The sequence below is a fragment of the Equus przewalskii genome, chromosome X (genome assembly GCF_037783145.1).
Source record: "Equus przewalskii isolate Varuska chromosome X, EquPr2, whole genome shotgun sequence".
In the NCBI taxonomy this organism is placed as follows: Eukaryota; Metazoa; Chordata; class Mammalia; order Perissodactyla; family Equidae; genus Equus; species Equus przewalskii.
In genome coordinates, this window is record NC_091863.1 from 85856697 (window position 1) to 85877769 (window position 21073).

At 36.6% G+C, this 21073-nt stretch overlaps 1 protein-coding gene across 3 annotated transcripts in view; it reads left to right on the forward strand.

The window, feature by feature from the left end:
- RNF128 (ring finger protein 128) overlaps positions 1-21073 on the forward strand; it is a 79851-nt gene that overhangs the window by 54509 nt on the left and 4269 nt on the right. For 2 of the 3 annotated variants that reach the window (XM_070606143.1, XM_008544286.2), the window contains exons 2-6: positions 135-382; positions 10782-10853; positions 13837-13919; positions 14799-14895; positions 15709-15877. In XM_070606143.1, coding sequence (XP_070462244.1) covers positions 135-382; positions 10782-10853; positions 13837-13919; positions 14799-14895; positions 15709-15877 — 669 coding nt within the window. The remainder of the gene's footprint in view (positions 1-134; positions 383-10781; positions 10854-13836; positions 13920-14798; positions 14896-15708; positions 15878-21073) is intronic. The other variant, XM_070606142.1, reaches the window with a different exon arrangement.

The following is a 21073-nucleotide window of genomic DNA, read 5'->3' on the forward strand; positions in this document are numbered from 1 at the left end:
CAATAAATGTTAACTGAATGAATAAGTATTCTTCCTTTCTCTCATTGGGAATCATTTAAAATCGCTTTAGCAATTGGATTTTTATACCAACAATGCTTTACCAAACTAAGACTGAATTCCTTTTTATTTTACAGGTGCAGGAGACATTGTTGCAATCATGATTGGCAATCTGAAAGGCACAAAAATTCTACAATCCATTCAGAGAGGCATACAAGTAACAATGGTCATTGAAGTAGGGAAAAAACATGGCCCTTGGGTGAATCACTATTCAATTTTCTTCGTTTCTGTGTCCTTTTTCATTATTACGGCAGCAACTGTGGGCTATTTTATCTTTTATTCTGCTCGAAGATTACGGAATGCAAGAGCTCAAAGCAGAAAGCAGGTTTGTAATGGTCCTTTCTTCCAATTTAAAGATATTTTGCTGTTTTAATTATAGTTTCAGTGTCATGCATTTTAATATACTTCACTTGCTAGATAATGATCCATGCATAGTTTTTATAAAACCTGGTAGTTTTTAAAAGTATGTCAGCTTCCATCCTCTCAAATCCTTTATTTTCTGTAATTTGTCTATGGCCTTAGTCCTGCCTGATTAAGTCTTCTAACACCTCATTAAAAAGCACAGCTGGGGCCGGCCTGGTGGTATAGCGGTTAAGTTCGTGTGCTCTGCTTCAGTGGGCCAGGGTTTGCCAGTTCAGATGCCGGGTGCAGACCTACACACTGCTTATCAAGCCATGCTGTGGCAGGCATCCCACATATAAAGTAGAGGAAGACGGGCACAGATATTAGCTCAGGGCTAATCTTCCTCAAAGAAAAAAAAAGAGCACAGCCAACATTTAATTATATATGAGTATAAATATGTTCTCTTAAATATTTTCTAAATTACAAAAGCATTTTATACTCAATGTAGAAATTTAAAAAATTAGAAAGTACAAAGGGAAAAAAACCTTCACTCAAAACCCATGTAACAAAAAAACTATAGTCACCACCCAAAGGTAACCACTATTATTTTACATGTATATACGTGCCTGGGCATGTGTATATTCGCATATGGGGGCAGGACTGGGAAGAAAGACCAGGCTGACTATCCTGAGAAAACAGGTTTAGAGATCTAATTGTGCATGATATGGTGCTAGGCTTCAAACAGAGTCACATGTTCATAATTTCTACCATATTTTAAAAACTGATGTATAAACAGGGACAAAGTATAGAAATAATAGAGCAAAAATACCAAAGTGTCTTTGAACAGGGAAGTACCTATGGTTGTGTGGCATTGATCCTACCCCCTTTAAACTGCCCCTCATCCCCCTGATATCCTTACTTCTCTCCCTGACACAGCTTAACTTCCATGGTCACTCCCATGCATACATCTTCAGTCCCCTTGGCACTTCTCTCTCTTTTGTTATACTTACTGATAAAATCGAACTCTGGTTAAATCCTACTTCCCACTCTGTGCCTGGACTTTGCATAGCTGAAGTAGCTGAAAAGCATCCACATCTACACAGATCGATCTCACTTTAAATCTATGACCACAAACTCAGAGTGATGTTTTCTTAGCCATTTCCTCTCCTGCTTTCCTAGGTGAGTAATCATATGTGTTTCTTTCTCCTTAAACCTCGAACACCTCCTCCAACTTTACTCTTGTATTTTGGATCGTATTTCACTGAGAAAGTTGAAGTAATCAAGTGTACTTCCACAGGCTCCCACCACATCTACCCATCTATCTGCATCTATGTCTATATCCTCTGCCTTGTCTTCTGTTACTGTGGACACACAAATATGCTATCAGTGCTTCCATTTTCAAAAGAACTTCTCTTGACCCCAGGCCATAAACCTTGGAGTTATTCTTTATTCCTCTTTTTTTCCCTCTCACTTCCCATATAACCTCCATCAGCAAATCCTATTGGTTCTACCTTCACTATATACCCAGAATCTGATTCCTCGCACCACTTCCATTGCTTCCACCTTGGCCCAAGCCTGCATCATTTCTTAACTCCTCCTCCCTAGTATTCTCAATACAACAACAGAATGGTGTGCCACTTCGAGAGCACTCAGTAGGGATTTAATGCTTTCAGCTGATCATACAGTAGGGGCAAGAATACATTTTTATATGTGCTGAGAAGTTCCTCCAAAGGCAGTGCAATTCTGGCCACTTCATGCACTCTTTCTCCAGTAAGCAAAGATGAACCCATTTTATTTGGGAGTGGGGCAGCAGCGAGGATTTCTATATAGCAAGACAGTTAATTGAATTTAGCAACAGATAAGAAATTGAAATCTTATTATAAAAACTTCTTAAAGATTAGACACCAGTGTGTGGTAATGAGTGATGATTACTCAGTGTTTAAAGTTCATTGACTTCTGTCCTTCTCCTCAGAGAAGCAGCTTATCACCTTGGTGGCAGGTTCAGCCTGTTACTAGCTGTGGTCGAAAGGATGTTTAAAATTCTCATACCAGGCCATTCAATAGTTTTACACTGTGTTAATATTTGACATTTGTATATTGTGCTGTGTTTATCTCTGAGGTTGGAAAGAAATTGGTATCCAGTATGACTAACTACTCAAAGGTTGTAGTTACAATGACAAGAGTGGTTTTCATACGTTCATGGTGAATATGTATTTCTGTAGTCTATGTAGTCTAAGTGCTATAATAAATCCCAACATGGCATTAAGCCCCATCGGCAAGTGATACAGGTTATAAAGAACTGCCTGGTGTTGCACAAGCTCTGTTGGCTATTTAACTCTGGTTTCATCGTTCATTTAAGTAAGTTTGGATAGTTTATAATATATTTTATGAAAATTAACTTCTGCACAAATGGTCAATAGCATTAAAACTTCTCACCTTTTAGAGAAGGCTTTTGAGAAAGCTTCTTTCACTACTTAATGGGCTATATCTGTTTATCCTTTGGTGACTAAAGGGTTGAATATATGACTGATAATCCCTTTTACTTATAAATATTCAAGAGTACTAGAATTCCATTTACATGTTATTTAATTTTCCTGACTTCCTATTGATTTTTAAAAGGCAGAGCTTGATGCATATGATGGTTGTAACTATCACTAAATATTTGACTGCATTATCTCCATTTTACCACTAGAAAGGGGTATGAAACTGAGTTATAGACACTTAGCTTCATTGGAATATGAGAAATTTATTAGGCTATTCAGGAATTTCTTCCCCCTGAACCATTATGACACACAGTATTAGTGTCAGGCAAACTAATGACTGTGTAACCATAAATTTTGAAGACCAAAGTGCCCAAATATAATGGGCAGCACATAGCGGCTGTAAGCCTGACATATCATAGTATCATGTGTGAGAACACATATCATCCTTTTTGTGGATGAAAAGCTTTTAAAGAAGATGAAAAGTATCAATGGATTGTGAATGAAAATAACGTGTTAGGCATTACATGGTGGATTTGTGTCCCCACCAGGAGCAACTCTAACCTGAGACAAGGAAGATTATGGAAAACCTTATGACATGCTCATACTAAACTGAATTTGGAAGTGACCACTATATACTGGACTCTGGCATGGGACACCAAGCATTTTGGGGCACAGTGAATGTATCCTAACTGTACTCAAGCAATAATACTCAATGGCAACAAGGCATGTGTTGGATTAAACATTGGCCAGTGAAATAAAAGAGGTCTCTAGGTGGAATAGGATCTGACCTAGGTATAATGGAATAAGCTGAATTTACTTTTTTTTTTTTTTAAAGAATGAGTTTGTTTTTTTTTTTTTAAAGATTTTATTTTTCCTTTTTCTCCCCAAAGCCCCCCGGTACATAGTTGTATATTCTTCATTGTGGGTCCTTCTAGTTGTGGCATGTGGGACGCTGCCTCAGCGTGGTTTGATGAGCAGTGCCATGTCCGCGCCCAGGATTCGAACCAACGACACACTGGGCCGCCTGCAGCGGAGCGCACAAACTTAACCACTCGGCCATGGGGCCAGCCCCAAGCTGAATTTACTTTTAATGAAGAGTGACTTTCAAAGGAAAAGAATTTACTCACTAAAATGGACAAATTGGAAAGATTCATCTTCCAAGAGGAGGGAAAAGAATGAGAATCCACTTGGAAAGATGATAAAGCCTCAATAATATGATCACACATACCCAATACATAATGCTAGAGAATGCCAGCACTCAAAGACTGGGAATGAGCATATACTCTGACACAGTAGAGTCTGTTAACTATTTTACTTCAAATGGAGGCCCAAGTAGTCATGGGGTAATGGCCTTCCATTTTTAGCTATGAAAGCTCAGGGAGAGCATTTTTGAGACCCATGCAGATCCCCAAATTTATGGAAATTTTCTGGGTGAAATTGTAACTTACATTGCTAATCTCTGACTGATCTTGACCAAAGGATGGGCCAAAATAAGACTAGCTGTTAGGAATAGGGATAATACTGAATGATACCCATGGATTCCCCAGGGGAGGGAGATGGCCTTGCTGCACAACAGTCAGTGGGAACCTATAACTGTATAGTAATGTGAGTTGAGGCAAATGATTGGCTTTGTCCTCCGCTAACATGGGACCTAGAAATTACAGAATCATCGCCACTTGTGGTAATGCTTGTCCATAATAATATCTGATACATGGGCAAAGAACAATTCTTCTAGGAAGGTTTAGTAAACACTCTGTGATACTTCCTGATTGATTTTGTAACCAAACCAAACTGTATCATAACCATATTGTGATATGGTGTAATACTGGTATTGTTGGTAAGATTCAGCTACCTTATATAAGTAGATCATTTGATAATCAAATGATTGGGAGATTAAACTAAAACCTCCCCAGGATGTAATACCAATAAAGAGTGATTGGCCTGAGGAAGGATTAGACTTAGTTCATTACTATATCTAAATAGCTCTTTACAGTTTATCACAAAGTTCAAGTGGCCATAGATCAAGGGAGTAAACAGATAATTAAATTAGTACAACAATATAAATATATTTGAAATGGTCTTATAAACTGGAAGAATTGTTTCTCTGAGCCTATTTTCACCCTTCATTGGCTTCTGCAAGTATTAGATATGCCTTTGTTGTTCTTACTGTACCTTAAATATACATGCTGTACTAATTGTAGAAGCCCAAATAACTATGATGTTTTGTTGTTAAAAAGACCTTGATCGAGAGCGAGAGGGTGGATTGTGAGGAAGGAGATAACACAGTAGATCTAGTTGCTTACTCCTTGCAAGTCTCCAAGGGAACCATGATTGGCCTTTGGCCAGCCCTTGGAATGTGGCCCTCAAAGTGTTCTTTATGTTGGTGATTGATGACTTTGTTATACACACCTGGAGTAATGGACCATGTTGTATAAGCTTGTCATGGTTGCTTGGCCTAACAATGAAGACTGATGATATGCACCTAGTTTCATTGTTGGGGTCCTGAGTTTTGGGCAGCATGGCCAGTTGCTAGCAGGATTACCTAGTGACCAGCCCCTCCATCTGAGCCTCAGACCCTGAGACTCAGTGTTGTTCCCTGAGAAGAGATATGCCACACATGTCCTTGTAGTTTGCTGCCAAAGAGATAGCACTCCTCTGTGGTCTCAGATGAGGAAGGACTAAGCTACATTAACATCTTAAAATTTGTCCCTGAACTTAAAACATGACTAAAAATATCTGAAATATTTCTGGTTACATTAGATTTTCTCTACTAGTACTTGAAATTAACTGGAAGATTTCTCAGGGGTCTGCGTATGCTATAAATATATACACGTTTGTGGTTGGTGTGTTTGTATGTATGTATCCATTCCTGCCTAAATTTGAGAATTAATTAGAGCCTTATACAAAACCATTATTTTGGCTCTTACATAAGAAGAGTAGATTAAACAAATTCTCGTCTGAGTAGGACCTAGTTTATTAGTCTTTCCTCACTGCTCTTCCTTCCTGTGCATTTCCTCACACTGTCCACAGTGGCCACCTTCATGCAAGTGGTCTGCACTCTTTATTCCCAACTCTGTAGTTCCCTATTATGGGGAGCTATTTTATAGCCTGGACCTCCTCTTTCCTTTAGAAATACTTTCATTAAAATATTATGCATAGATTTTTGTTGGGAAAAAATAGATTTCTTTCAATTCTCATATATCTAAACAGCAACGTGACTCAGACATGGATTTTGTTCACAGAAATATATCTGAGGAAAAGAATCCTCTTACCATACTTCTTGATTTTAATATCCTGTTTTATAAATTCTGAGCCAGATTTTTATTTTGAAAACGTGGTGACTTGAGTACAGGAAAATCCAGTTTGCTTATATCCACCCTCCTTTCTTTCTTTTGCATACCCTTCCCCCATCGAGGAATTAGGTTTGACTGCATACCTGGTGTTATCCATGTGAGTTTCAGTTAAGCTAAAAGCTGAATGCCTTGGGACCAAAAACCAGGCTGACAAGTCACCAGATTGAAACATTTATTTTACTTAACTGGATATAAATACACAAGTGAACTAGGTAGAATATCTTTGAGTTCACTATAATTTAAAAATTGAACATTGTAATATAGGATAAGAATTGGCCTGACTTTTCATTTTCACCCCAAATAAAGTCTCACTCAGAACCAAAAAAACTATATAACTGAGATTCTTCAGTGACTAGAATGATCACAGCTTTTGAGAGTGGTGACATTAAGCTTCTGTTAAGCAGATCGGCCAGTGACCAAGCTTCTTTGAATCACTCTTCAACTGTGCTGCCAGATATTCCCCGACCAGGTACCTCTTAGGATTGGGGGGCGGAGGGGAGAGTGTGTTGGTATAAAATACTGGCTTAAAAGAGGTCCCCAAATCACAGTAACCAATTTAGGACGGATTTGAAGACTGGATAATAGCTGACTTTGAGGCGTTTTTTTCTTATTTCTTTCATTTATCTTCTTCACAAGGAATGTGAAGCCTTTTAAAGGCTTCTTTGCTATTACACAATGGAGGCAGTGTACGATAGTGGACAGATCATGGGCTTTAAAGCCAGATAGAACCTGAGCTTGAATTGAATCACAGCTCTGCAACTAACCAGCTGCCTGGACTTGAGTCAGTCTTCTGAATCTTTTCTTTTGTATAAAATTTATATATTAAAATACCTATTCCATAAAGTTGTTAATGATTAAACAAGACGATACATGTAAAAAGCTTAGGGTTGAATCTGACACATGGTAGGAAGCCAATACATGTTCCTTAAACCTTTCTTTTCCCAAATTTAGTGAACTAGAGGATTTTAATGAGTAGAACTGTGACTTGGATGAGAAAATCATGAAAATCTGTTTTTATTTTCTAAATTCAGAAGCTATTCTTTGAGCAACTACTAGGCACTATGAGAAATTTTAAAAAATGATTAAGGCCCAGTCTTCCAGCTACTTACAGTCTAGTAGGAGAGAAAGACACATGAATAATATAATTACAAAATATGATAAGAGGTAGAAACAGTGTGGTATTGAAATTTATAGGGTAGGAGAGAATTCTGAAATGGTCAAGAGGCATTGAAAAAGTGTCCAACGTAATTTCTGTAACAAAGTAGTTATATTCTTGAAGTTCTGTTTCTTTGTGGGTTTTTTTGCAGGGGAAGATTGGCCCTAAGCGAACGTCTGTTGCCAATCTTCCTTCTTTTTTCTTCCTTTTCCCTCCCTAAAGCCCCAGTACATAGTTGTGTATAGTTGTGAGTTCTTCTGGTTCTTCTATGTAAGCCACCACCACAACATGGCTACTGACAGACCAGTGGTGTAGTTCCGCATCCAGGAACTGAACCTGGGCCACCAAAGCAGAGCATGCCATATTTTAACCATTAGGCCATCAGGGCTGGCTCTTGAAGTTCTGTTTTTTAAGTAATAAGATACAAATTACAGTTTGCACTGGGGCATATTGTCTTTAAATGTTGAGGCATATTTGGGTACCCAGAAGTTTGATTTAAATAATAATATCCAAACATATGTATTTAAGATAAACTACTTGGTCTTAATGTTGTTCTCATATTTAAGTTTTCAGAGGAATGAATGCATCTTGGAAACTCTTGCTATCAGTGTGACAGTGAAATATTTTGAGTACTAATGGCAGTTTTGCGAGTGACCTTCATTCAAGCTCTAAAAGTACAATTTGTGCTTCTTACCAAAATCATGTGTCTCACATTCATATTTAAAGAAAGTGGCTTTTCTTTTCCTTATAAAGCTCAGTAGAAGTTATTGGAAATATCCAAATTTCCTTTTAAACGAATTTTTTTATTCCAGAGCTACTTTTTTAAACATTGGTTTGTGCTATGCTGCAAATCTTTTATCAGAGATCCTTCATAATCAAGTCCCTTGCTTAGGATCTTCTGGAATCTTGGATTTTGTCCCGTTTTTTTTTATCCCCCCACTTTTTTTTAGCATTAGTTTTAATGTAAGTTCTACTGTTCTAATTGGCATAGACTTGAACATTACATTTAAAGCTTGCCTTCAATCCCACCCCTTAAATTATATTTGCATTAGTCTTGGATAAAATTAAAGTAAGTTACGTATTTAGTGTTCATTCCTAATAAATTGATAAGCATAGCACTGGAGACTCAGGTATTTATATTGTGTTGAATTGAATATTTTTCAATGAGAAATTAGACTTAATCAAGTAAATACCCTAGAGATGCATCACTTCCTTGTGAGTACATTTCCCCAATGGTGTCATAGTACTTGTTGCTTAAGCCCAAATCAGAAGTGCTTTAAAGACAGAATATAAAATGATTGTCAAAGGCTTATCATCAACTACATTTTTTCCTTTTCCCATTTTCTCTTGTTGGCTCTATTTTTTGTCATTTGTATTTTTCTCATCTTGGTGTCTAAATAAATCATCTATGTGAAAAGAAGCAGTGACATTTGGAAGTCTAGGCCAGGACCAGGACCCTGTGGGCATGCTGGTTGTTCACTGTAAGGACTGGCCACAATTTGACAGACAATAGAATCCAGGAGTTGGAAAAACTTGAAAAGGCAGCTAACTTGTAGATGGATGTATTGTAAATAATCTTGGAATATGAAGAGCAGAGTTCTAGTACCAGCTCTATCATTTAGAGGCTGCATGCCCTTTTGGATGAGTTATTTTACTTTTCCAAGCCTCCACTTGCTCATCTTTAAAATGGGGATATTATCTTCTTCAGGGTATTGTTGCAAGGATTAAATGAGGTAATAGATATCAAAAATAATTTTTAAATTATAAAACAACTATGAATATAAGGAAGTAGTAATACTAGCTTCTTGCTCCAAGCTAGTCAAAAAAGATGGTTACCTTGATATCAGGGCAAGGAACACAACTCTGTGCTTTGGTAGAACTGACACTAACCAACTCTGAAAGCAAAGAAATAGTTTGGCTTGTAATCTCCTTGGCATTAAGCTGAATACCGTTCACAAAATGATGTCTGATATAGGAAACAGGTTTGGGTATTAAGGAATTTCCTCACCTATCTATACTCATAGATTATTCCCTTCCAGAGCATATTTGCCACAGATGTGTATAAACATGTTACAAGAACCCGTTATGCTTATTGATGAATAGTACTTTATATTTTCATTTAATAAACATTTTATTGAGTGTCTATTATATGCCAGACATTATTCTGGATACTTTACTTACATTGTCTCTAATTTTCACATAACCTTGGTGTCAGGTGGGGGGTCTCTCTGCTGGGGATGGACAGAGGGTACATATAGGGCAATGAAGAGGCTGTTTACATTCTCACAATGACCTCTAGCTCTGAGGGCCTCCTTTTTGCTGAATTTCTATTGTTTGTTCATTTTACAGTTCAAATTGGAAGATTGCTTATCGTCTTGCCATGTTGTACATGCTTATTCTGTATTCCACACAGCATCCACTCAAAGTGTGAAACCTAGCCTCTTCTCCAGTTTAGGCATAGATTATATTCACTTGAGGCATTTGTGTATATGGTCGATTTTACTAAAGGGGAAGGAAGGATTTAGTTGCAGCATCACAAATAACTTCAAATTAACATCTCATACCACCTGGGATTTTTTTCCTCTGGCCAGTTCACCCCACTTGGAGGGACAGTCTCTCATTGATTACTCTCTTTCTCATCTTTCCCTCACATCTTTGATTTCTCCCTATACCCCAACTGCGCTGCTGATTCAATTATGTAAAATATTTTAGGAAAGGCTTATTTCCTAAATGAGCCTTGGGCTTTCCTTTGCATATCCAGACCCATCTAAGTATTAGCTCAGTGAAAAAGTAAAAAATAGCCTACTACTCTCGCTTTCAGGATCCATCCTCCTTATAAGGCAGTAATGGTTACAAATAGCTTTTTTTCCCATAATACCAAATAACACTGTAAGGGTTGGTATCATCCTCATTTTATAGATGAGTAAAAAACTCAAAGAATTAAATGATTTGTCCAGAATTAAAGTCAGATTTTGAATCTAGGTCCATTTGAATCCAGATCCTGTGGACTTTCTACCAAATAAGACATGATTCAAAAAAGAAATTGGAAAAGATGCACTTTAAGGTCTTCTGATCTTGAAAATAGGAAATTGCTTTGAAAATTCATAGCATCTGAATCCATTCGGAATAGGAACAGGTAGCTTTACCATTGTAGCACAAGGATGCTGTTTAAGAAGGTAGGGAAATACATTAAGTGACAAGTTTCAGTGATTTGAAAAATCCTGCGTGATATCAGATAAATGGGACATTTATTATGGTTAATTAAATTTCATCTTTTAAAATTCATTTATGCATTGATTGTACCTAATAAATATTTATTAATCCTTTCCACCTTTTGCATTGTATTTCTTTTAAAATAGGTTTTCTAATACCTGCTGTTTTTTATTACAGAGACAATTAAAGGCAGATGCTAAAAAGGCTATTGGAAGGCTTCAACTGCGCACACTGAAACAAGGAGACAAGGTGCATTTATGACTTTTAAATGCTATTTGTTTTAAAGCAATGCTTAGCAAGCCATTATTAAAGCTAAGTGTTCTTCCAAAGTATGCTTTTCCTTGGAACTTATGAATCTTACTGCCTTTTTAAAAATCTGTTTGATGCTGGAGGTAGGCTGAATAATGGCTCCGAAAGATATCTAGGTCCTAATCCGTGGAACCTATGAATGTCACCTTATATGGCAAAAAAAGACTGCAGTTGTGATTAAGTTAAGGATCTTGAGATGGGGAGATTATCCTGGATTATCTGGGTGGGTCCTAAATTTAATCACAGTGTCATTATAGAAGGAAGGAAGAGGGAGATTTGACTTAGTATAGTAGGAGATGCAACGATGGAAGCAAGAGGTTGAGTGATGCAAGAAAGGGGCCATAAGCCAAGGAATGCAGACAGCCTCTAGAAGCTGGAAAAGATAAGGAAAAGGATTCTCCCCTGAAGCCTTCAAAGGAGCACAGCACTGCCAATACCTTGATTTTTAGACTTCTGATTTCCAGAACAATAAGAGAATAAATTCGTATTATTTTAAGCCACTAAATTACGGTAATTTGTTACAGCAATAACAGGAAACTAATACAATGCTTCAGTACAACTTTAATTGAACATCCATTTTCAGATTTAGGACAGTTGAAAGCTACCACTGATATGTAAAACAAGTATCAAAAATAGCTATAGAATTTATTGGAATAAAAAATACCATCTATAATAGCATCAAAACCATTAAATACTTAGGTATCAATCTTACAAAATATGTGCAAGATCTATATGCTGAAAATTGTAAAACACCAAAGAAAGAAAGAAATCAAAGAATAGATAAATGGAGAGAGACATCATGTTCATAGGGCAGAAGACTCACTTATCGAGTTGTCAATTCCGCCAATCTATAATCTATAGATTCAATGCAGTTTTAATTAAAATCCTAGTGGTAACTTTTGTATAAATCAACAAGTTGGTTGTAAGTTTACGTGGAAAAGCCAAAGAACTAGAGCAACCAAAATAATTTTGATAAAGAAGAACAAATTTGGATTGCTCACATTACCTCATTTGCAGAATTATTTTCAAGCTACAGTAGTCAAGATATTGTGGTACTGGAGAAAGGATAGACCTTTAGATCAATGGAACAGAAGACTCCAGAAATAGACCCACACGTAAATGATCAATTGATTTTCAACAAAGGTGCAAAGGCAATTCAATGAAGAAAGGATAGCCAATTGTTGGCTTTCTATATGTAATGATTGGATATCTATATGCAAAAAAATGAACCTCAAGCCATACATCATATACCCTCTGTAAAAATTAGCTCAAAATGGACCACAGACCTAAATACAAAACCTAGAACTGTGAAATTTTTAGAAGAAAACTTTGGAGAAAGCTATCTTCGTGAATTGAGGTAGGCAGAGATTACTTAGGTATGACAGGAAAACAAGTCCATTAAAGAAAAAAATGAGAAATTTAACTTTATCAAAGTTAAGAATTTTTGCTCTTTGAAAGATACTGTTAAGAGAATGAAATTACAAGCCGTATACTGGGAGAAAATATTTACAAATCACATATCTGATAAACTGTATTCAGAATATATTAAAAACTCTCCAGACTCAACAGTAAGAAAACAACCTAATGAAAAATGGGCAAAAAAGACATTTTACCAAACAATATATATGGATAGCAAAAAAACACATAAAAAGATGCTCAACATTATTAGTCATTAGGGAAATGCAAATTGAAACCACAATGAGATACTACAGCACATTCATTAGAATGACTAAAACAAATACTGACGATACCAAGAGCTGACTAAGATGCGGAACAACTAGAACTCTCATACATTTGCTGATGAGAATGCAGTGTACAGGCAGTTTGGAAAACAGTTTGGCAGTTCTTTATGAAGTCAAATATATACTTTTCAAACAACCCAGCAATCTTACTACTAGATATTTACCCTACAGGAAAAAAATATGTTCACATAAAAACATGTATGCAATTGTTCCTAGCAGCTTTATTCATAATTACCAAAAACTGGAAAGAACCCAAATGTCCTTCAACTGGTGAATGGATAAACAATTGTGGTATATCTATATTCTGGAATACTATTTAGCAATAAAAAGGAGGGGACCCTACTGATAGATCCAGCAACATGGATGAATCTCAAATGCATTATGTTAAGTGAAAGAAGCCACACTCAAAGGCTAGATAGTGCACAATTCCATTTATATGACATTCTGGAAGAGCCAAAATTATAGGAACTGAAAACAGATCAGTAGTTGCCAGAGAGTGGAGGTGAGAGGAGGGGTTAACTACAAAGGGGTACAGAGGAATTTCTTGGGGTAATAGAACTATTCTATATCTTGATTGTGGTGGGGATTAAGTGACTGCATGTTCGTGTACTAAAAAGAGTGAATTTTGCTGCATGTGGATTATACCTTAATTTTTCTTAATGGGAAAACATAGCTATAGAACTTGTAGAAATGGCATTTGTGAATTCTAAAACCAGGAAAAACAGTTTAAATCAGTGCTACAAGTTTCTCTTTGTACTGCTCTTTTGGTTGACTTTATTCTTTTACCTTTTCTAAATCTAAATTATTTTATTTTCAAATTTCAGTTATACAATACAATGTTATCAACTATAGTCACCATATTTTACGTTAGATCCTCAGACCTTATTCATCTTATAACTGAAAGTTTGTACCCTTTTACCAACCTTGCCCTGTTCCCCCCATCCCCCTGCCCCTGGCAACCACTTTTCTACTCTCTGTTTCTATAAGTTTGACTGTTTTTTTAGATTCCAGTTAAGTCTGAATAATTTTAAATCACTTATTGAAACGTAGTCATTTAGTGATATGATGTTCCTCCTACTGTAGGAATTTATGCAATTTAAATATGTGTATATTCTGATCTTGCTCTGTACTTTAATGTACTTTTCTTATCCATCGGAGTAACAATAACTATTTGCTCATAGGAAATTGGCCCTGATGGAGATAGTTGTGCCGTGTGCATTGAACTATATAAACCAAATGATTTGGTGCGCATTTTAACCTGCAAGTAAGTTTGATTTTCTTTTATATCATCGGTAAGAATAGCTGATTTACAAAAATAATTGTAATGGGGGAAACTATTTTGAATGTTCCCAAATTGATGTAAAGAGAGTGTATATTTGTAAATTGTTCTCATTTAAATATAGGTGAATGCTTTATTTTTTAATATCATTGAAATTGGTATAAGTCTAAAGTTCCCATAATCTGGCACAGTTTGGAAAGTAGTTCTATATGAAACTGAGAACTTAGCACCATAATTTTATATAGGTATTTAATTTAATTTAAATTCAATTATTTACTTATTTAATTTAAGGTCATTCTAATAATCCTATTGGGGAAAAAATAAAATAAACTTATGAGCACCTACTTGGAAGTCTTCATTCCTAGTTCTTTATTATCTGTCTCCTAAAAGTTGTTCTTAACACTTTCTTTTAGGTAGTAAATAGTTTTTTCTTGGAACGTATCACATTGCCTAAGGAATCAGCATTATGTTGTACTCTGTACTTTATTGTACTATATTATTGAGAATGATGAACTGTGCCATTTTATAGTTAGAGAATGACAACACGATTAAGATCTGAAATACTGAACAAAGTCTTAGTTCAGGTAGCATCTTAGCCATTTTTCAAGTAATTAGTATTGAAAATAGTTTCTTTTTTAAGTTAGGGTAATGAGGCTTTTATATTTAAAAGTATAGTATTATGAAATTTCCAAATTTTGTTTCTGTGGCTCCTTCTTAGTATTTATGCTGTAATAGTGTGTTTAAAAGAAAAAAGGCATATTCAAAGACTAAGTAAAATTACGGGGTAACTTGTCAATATATTAGGCAAAGTAGAGCCACTGCTTTACAACTGATAACTAAATTATGTGTTTTTTCCTTCATTAGCCATATTTTCCATAAGACATGTGTTGACCCTTGGCTGCTAGAACACAGGACTTGCCCCATGTGCAAATGTGATATACTCAAAGCTTTGGGAATTGAGGTAAACATTGCTAAACTATTTACATGAAGGAACTTAAGCAGTCTGTTATTTATGTAGGTGGGCCTTCAGGAAAATAACATCCTTATTTTTTAGCTGTGTAATGTACCAGACTTACAGTTTATACTGAAAATTGGAACTGTTTACATCATAGTGACAGTGAGGTGCCATGTTGGACCACCTCCATTTTCCTTCTTCCTCCCTCTCCTCAAATGTACTGATTGTTTGGTCAGAATGTGAAGTGATAGCCATATAAACTACCAACTGGCTTCTGATACCCCTTGCTGTTTTTTACTCTCTTACTATTGCATAGCAACCACACTTGTAATTAAATGAGCATGTATAGTTTGAGAAAGCACAATAGATATTAAATTATAATTATATTTGGTAAATGAAAAAAACTACCTATTTCACAAGACACACAACAGAAGGTTGAGCTCAACAAAATCTTCGTGACTTGAAGAGATATGTAGATGACAGTGATTCTCAATTCCCCTAGGGGACAGCATTAATTTTTATTTTAGTGCCTTCCTTGTACCAGGCATTATATTATGAAGTGCGGGGATCACCCAGATAAACATGTCAAATGTGAAGGCAGTCTGCCTATAACATCTTTCACCCCATTGGTGGACCCAGATACTCCAACTGCTCTGGCTGAGACCGGCAGGAGATTTTTGTGATCATCAAAAGGGATTACAGGTTTGAAAGGTTAAGAAGCATTGCTCTAATATCACCTATGAAGAAACTTTGTAATGATATGTCAAGGAAAAGCATGCACTATGAGAGTCTTTTAATTTGTTCAAATGCTTTCCAAAGGTGGATGTTGAAGATGGATCAGTGTCTTTACAAGTCCCTGTATCCAATGAAACATCCAATAGTGCCTCCCCTCATGAAGAAGATAATCGCAGTGAGACTGCGTCATCTGGATATGCTTCAGTTCAGGGAGCAGATGAACCGCCTTTGGAGGAGCACGTGCAGTCAGCAAGTAAGCACCATTCTGAGAGGCAATGAGTGCTCCACAAATGATCCATTGTGGATCATATGCCCAGCAGAGTACTCCTGCTTTTTAGCATTTGTTCCATTCATCCCTTAACACATTCCAGGTTTTTTCTAGTAATAACGATGCAATGCAAGAGGCACCCCTACCTTAACTTAGTATACACATATTCAAATGTACCTGAAACAGATGAAATGCATCAGGAGTGGGGACTATTCACAGAAGAAAAATTTTGTTGGAAAGCTTCTCTCTGATGCATTTATGTGTTAGCTTATTAACTTACAGAGGCTAAAGAGAAACTTTAAACTTTAGAAGCCGTTGTTTATTGCAGATCAATCAGAAACTAAACTAAAGGAGTCCTGAAATGATCAAATAGAATTCAATTTACAAAAGCTTGATTTATACACAACTTTTCAGGAACTCATCCTTTGCACAGTTTGGAAACTGTGCTTAAGAATGATATGTGCTGCCACCTGTTGATTATTTACCATGAAATGAACAAACCATGGAAACTAAAATTGAAAATACTATTTTCAAAATTCACGTGAATCAGGGGCTGGCCCCGTGGCCGAGTGGTTAAGTTCGCGCGCTCCGCTGCAGGCGGCCCAGTGTTTCGTTGGTTCGAATCCTGGGCGCGGACATGGCACTGCGCGTCAGACCACGCTGAGGCAGCGTCCCACATGCCACAACTAGAAGAACCCACAATGAAGAATATACAACTATGTACCGGGGGGCTTTGGGGAGAAAAAGGAAAAAATAAAATCTTAAAAAAAAAAAAATTCACGTGAATCAGCATTGCAACTTGGTAATGTCATACCTGTGGAGAAATTTTAGGGAATTCTGTTACCTTTTTCCTTAGAAAGAGAAAACCCCTATACGAATTATTTTTCCTGTCTTTAACTTCCACCCTTTTCATGGTTTTTCTTGGTTTGATAGTTTTTTCTCAGTCCTCATTTTGAGATAACCTAGTTCTGGCATAAAAGTAGAAGGAAAACTAAATGTCATGATGACTTGTGAAAGTTTCAGCTTCATGTGACATAAACCTTTGTACTCTGTAGGCTTATCAGTGCTATAGATACCATTTCTGAAGAAATCACAAAGAATATTATCATGCAAAAACAAACCTCATATTTCTTGTAATCTAATCTTCAGACGTCCTAGAGCACAAAGTAGTCATAAAAATCTTAGCAGTCTGTGGATTATTCTACCTATAATAGAGAATCATTGTCTGTTTGCCCCAGATGATTTTTTGTTCCCATTGCTGTGTGGTAATAGAATCCAGTAAAGATAAAGGAGAGCGTACAGGACAATTCAGTTTATTGCTAGGCTTATTTTTAAAAGTTCCAACCTACTTTTTTGTGTTCTCTTCTTCTTGGGGAGGAGGGTGGTAAGCAGAAAAATTTTTGAGAAGCAAATGAGAATTTGAGAAGCAAATGAAATGATGATCCACATTCTTCCTCCAGTGTTCTTTATCTGGATGAATAGTACTAATACCCACCCAGGTACCTCAAACCAGAAACTAGGGAGGTCCCAGATTCTTCTCTTTCCCCTTTCCTATTGATGCAATATCCTTCTTCTAATCCAGCCCTTAATTTACAGCCTTAATTCCACAGTCTTAGTCTGAGCCACTATCTTCTCTCTGCCCATTCCTTCCGCTCTTCTTCCCCCAAGAAATTGGGGGAGCCCATTCTAAATCTCGTTCCTCCTTTACAACTCGCCCCTCTTTGAGAAGCCTCCATTGACTCGCATGTGTGGCTCTACTGTCTGCTTCCATAGAACTTCTATCATTGCACTTACTGCACTGAATTGGATTAAAACTTTTAAAAGTTCGTTTGGGTAGGGACAGTGTCTTATTCATTGTTGTATACTCAGCACCTAGCACAGCCTGCCACATAGTAGATACTCAAAGAAGTATTGAATGAATGACCACACAGAATAGATTTAATTTTATTTAAGATTATGTATTACTAATTTGGGTATCTTTCCTATTAAGCATTGATTATTATGGCGATAGTTGATTTAAATAACTTTGTAAACATACAGTTGATTTGTTTATGTGTGTGTGTCCCATCCTTGTGCTAAGTTCTATTAGAGCACTGATTTTCAAACATAACCATATATCAAGTCACCTGGAGGGCTTGTTAAAACAGAGGGGCCGCCACCAGTTTCTGACTCAGTAGGTCTGGGGTAGGGCCTGAGAATTTTCATTTCTAAGAAGTTCGCAGGTGATACTGATACTGCTGGTCCAGGGACCACACCTTCAGAACCACTGCATAAGGGCCCCAGTTCTTAACCTTAGCTGCACATTAGAATCACCCGGAGAAACTTCAAACATTACTGATGCCCGGGCTCTACCTTAGAATGGTTGAATCAGAATCCATGAGGGGTGGGGCGCAAGCACAGGTATTTTTAATTTTTTTAATTTTAATTTTGAAATAATTTCAGGCTGACTGAAAAAAAGTTTCAAAAATAATACAAAGAATGCCCTATACCCTTCCCCCAACTTCTCCAAATGTTAACATCTTATATAACCATATACAATTATCAAAACCAGGAAATGAACTGGCAAAATATTATTAACTAGGCTACAGATCTTACTCAAATTTCACCAATTGACCCACTAATGTCCTGTTTCTCTCCTAGGATCCCACATTGCATTTCCTTTCTTCTCTTTTTTTTTCCAGCTTTATTGAGATATACTTGACATATAACATTGTGTAAGTTTAAGGTGTACAACATGATGATTTGAATCACGTATATATTGCAAAATGATTACCACAGTAAGGTTAGTTAACAAATCCATCAGCTTGCATAATTAAAATTTGTGTGTGTGTGTGTATGTGGTGAGAACATTTAAGATCTACTCTCTTAGCAGCTTTCAAGTATACAATACACTCTTGGTAACTATAGTCATCATGCTGTACATTAAGCCCCAGAACTTATTCATCCTATAACTGGGAATTTGTACCCTTTGACCAACATTTCCCCATTTCTCTCACACTCCTAGCCCCTGGAAGCTACCATTCTACTCTCTGTTTGTATAAGTTTGCCTTTTTTTTTAATTTTAATTTTTTTTTTAGATTCCACATATAAGTGAGATCATACAGTATTTGTCTTTTTCTGTCTGACTTATTTCACTTAGCACAAGGCCTTCAAGGGTCATCCATGTTATTGCAAATGGCAGGATTTCCTTCTTTCTCCTTGCTGAATAATATTCCATTTTATATATACATATATATACACACACATATATATGTATATACACACACACATATATATACATATATATATACATACACACATTACTTTTTTACTACTTTTTTTTTTTTGGTGAGGAAGATTGGTGCCCTAAACTAGCATCTATTGCCAATCTTCCTTTTTGCTTGAGGAAAATTGTCCCTGAGCTAACATCTGTGCCCATCTTCTTCTATTTTTTGCATGTGGGACACCACCACAGCATGGGTTGATGAGTGGTGTGTAGGTCCACGCCCAGGATCTGAACCTGTTAACCCAGGCTGCCAAAGTGGAGTGCGTGAACTTAACCACATCACATTTTCTGAATCCATTCATCTGTCAATGGACACTTATGTTGTTTCTCTGTTTGGCTATTGTGAATAATGCTGCAGTGAACATGGAGGTGCAGATATCTCTTTAAGATGGTGATTGCATCTCCTTCGGATAAATACCCACTAATGGAGATTGCTGGATCATATGGTGGTTCTATTTTTAATTTTTTGAGGATCCTCCATTCTGTTTTCCATAGTGACTGCATCAATTTACATTCCCACCAGCAGTGCACAAGCGTTCCCTTTTCTCCACGTCCTTGCCAACATTTATCTCTCATCTTTTTTTTTGTTTTTTGAGGAAGATCAGCCCTGAGCTAACATCTACCAATCCTCCTCTTTTTGCTGAGGAAGACTGGCCCTGAGCTAACATCCCTGCCCATCTTCCTCTACTTTATATGTGGGACGCCTACCACAGCATGGCTTGGTGAGCAGTGTCACGTCCGCACCCAGGATCTGAACTGGTGGACCCCAGGCCACTGAAGCAGAAAGTGCAAACTTAACAGCACCACCAGGCCAGCCCCTATCTCTTGTCTTTTTGATAGTAGCTATTCTAACAAGTGTGTGGAGGTATCTCACTGTGGTTTTGATTTGCATTTCCCTGATGATTAGTCATGTTGAGCGTCTTTTTATGTACATGTTGGCCATTTGTATGTATTCTTTGGAAAAATATCTATTCAGTTCCTCTGCCCATTTTTTAATTGGATTATTCAGTTTTTTTGCTATTGAGTTGTATGAGTTCCCTATATATTTTGTATATTAGCCCCTTATCTCATATGTGATTTGCATATATTTTCTCCCATTCTGTGGGCTGCCTCTTCATTCTCTTGATTGTTTCTTTTGTGATGCTTTTTAGTTTGACGTTGTCCCACTTTTTGATTTTTGCTTTTGTTACTTCTGCTTTTGATGTCATATCCAAAAAATCATTGCCAAGACCAATGTCAAGGAGCTTTTCCCCTATGTTTTCTTCTAGGAATTTTATGGTTTCAGGTCTTATGTTTAAGCCCTTAATCCATTTTGAGTTCATTTTTGTGAGTGGTGTAAGATGTCCAGTAAGGGATCCAGTTTCATTCTATTGCATGTGAATATCCAGATTATCCAAGGCCATTTGTAGAAAAGACTATCTTTTCTCCATTGAATGTTTTTGACTCCCTTGTCAAATATTAGTCGACCACATATGCTTGGGTTTACTTCTAGGCTCTCAGTTCTGTTCCATTGATCTATGTGTCTGTTTTTATGCCAGTACCATATTATTTTGATTATGATAGCTTTGTAGTATACTTTGAAATCAGGAAGTGTGATGCCTCCTGCTTTGTTGTTCTTAGGATTGCTTTGGATATCTGGAGTCTTTTGTGGTTCCATATGAATTTTTGGATTTTTTTTTCTATTTCTGTGAAAAATGCTATTGGAAGTTTGATAGAGATTGCATTGAATCTACAGATGTCTTTGGGTATATGGACATTTTAACAATATTAATTCTTCTGATCCACGAACACAGGATATCTTTCAGTTTATTTGTATCTTCTTCCATATCTTTCATCAGTGTCTTATAGTTTTCAGAACAGATCTTTTACCTCCTTGGTTAAATTTATGCATAAGTATTTTATTGTTTTTGATGCTG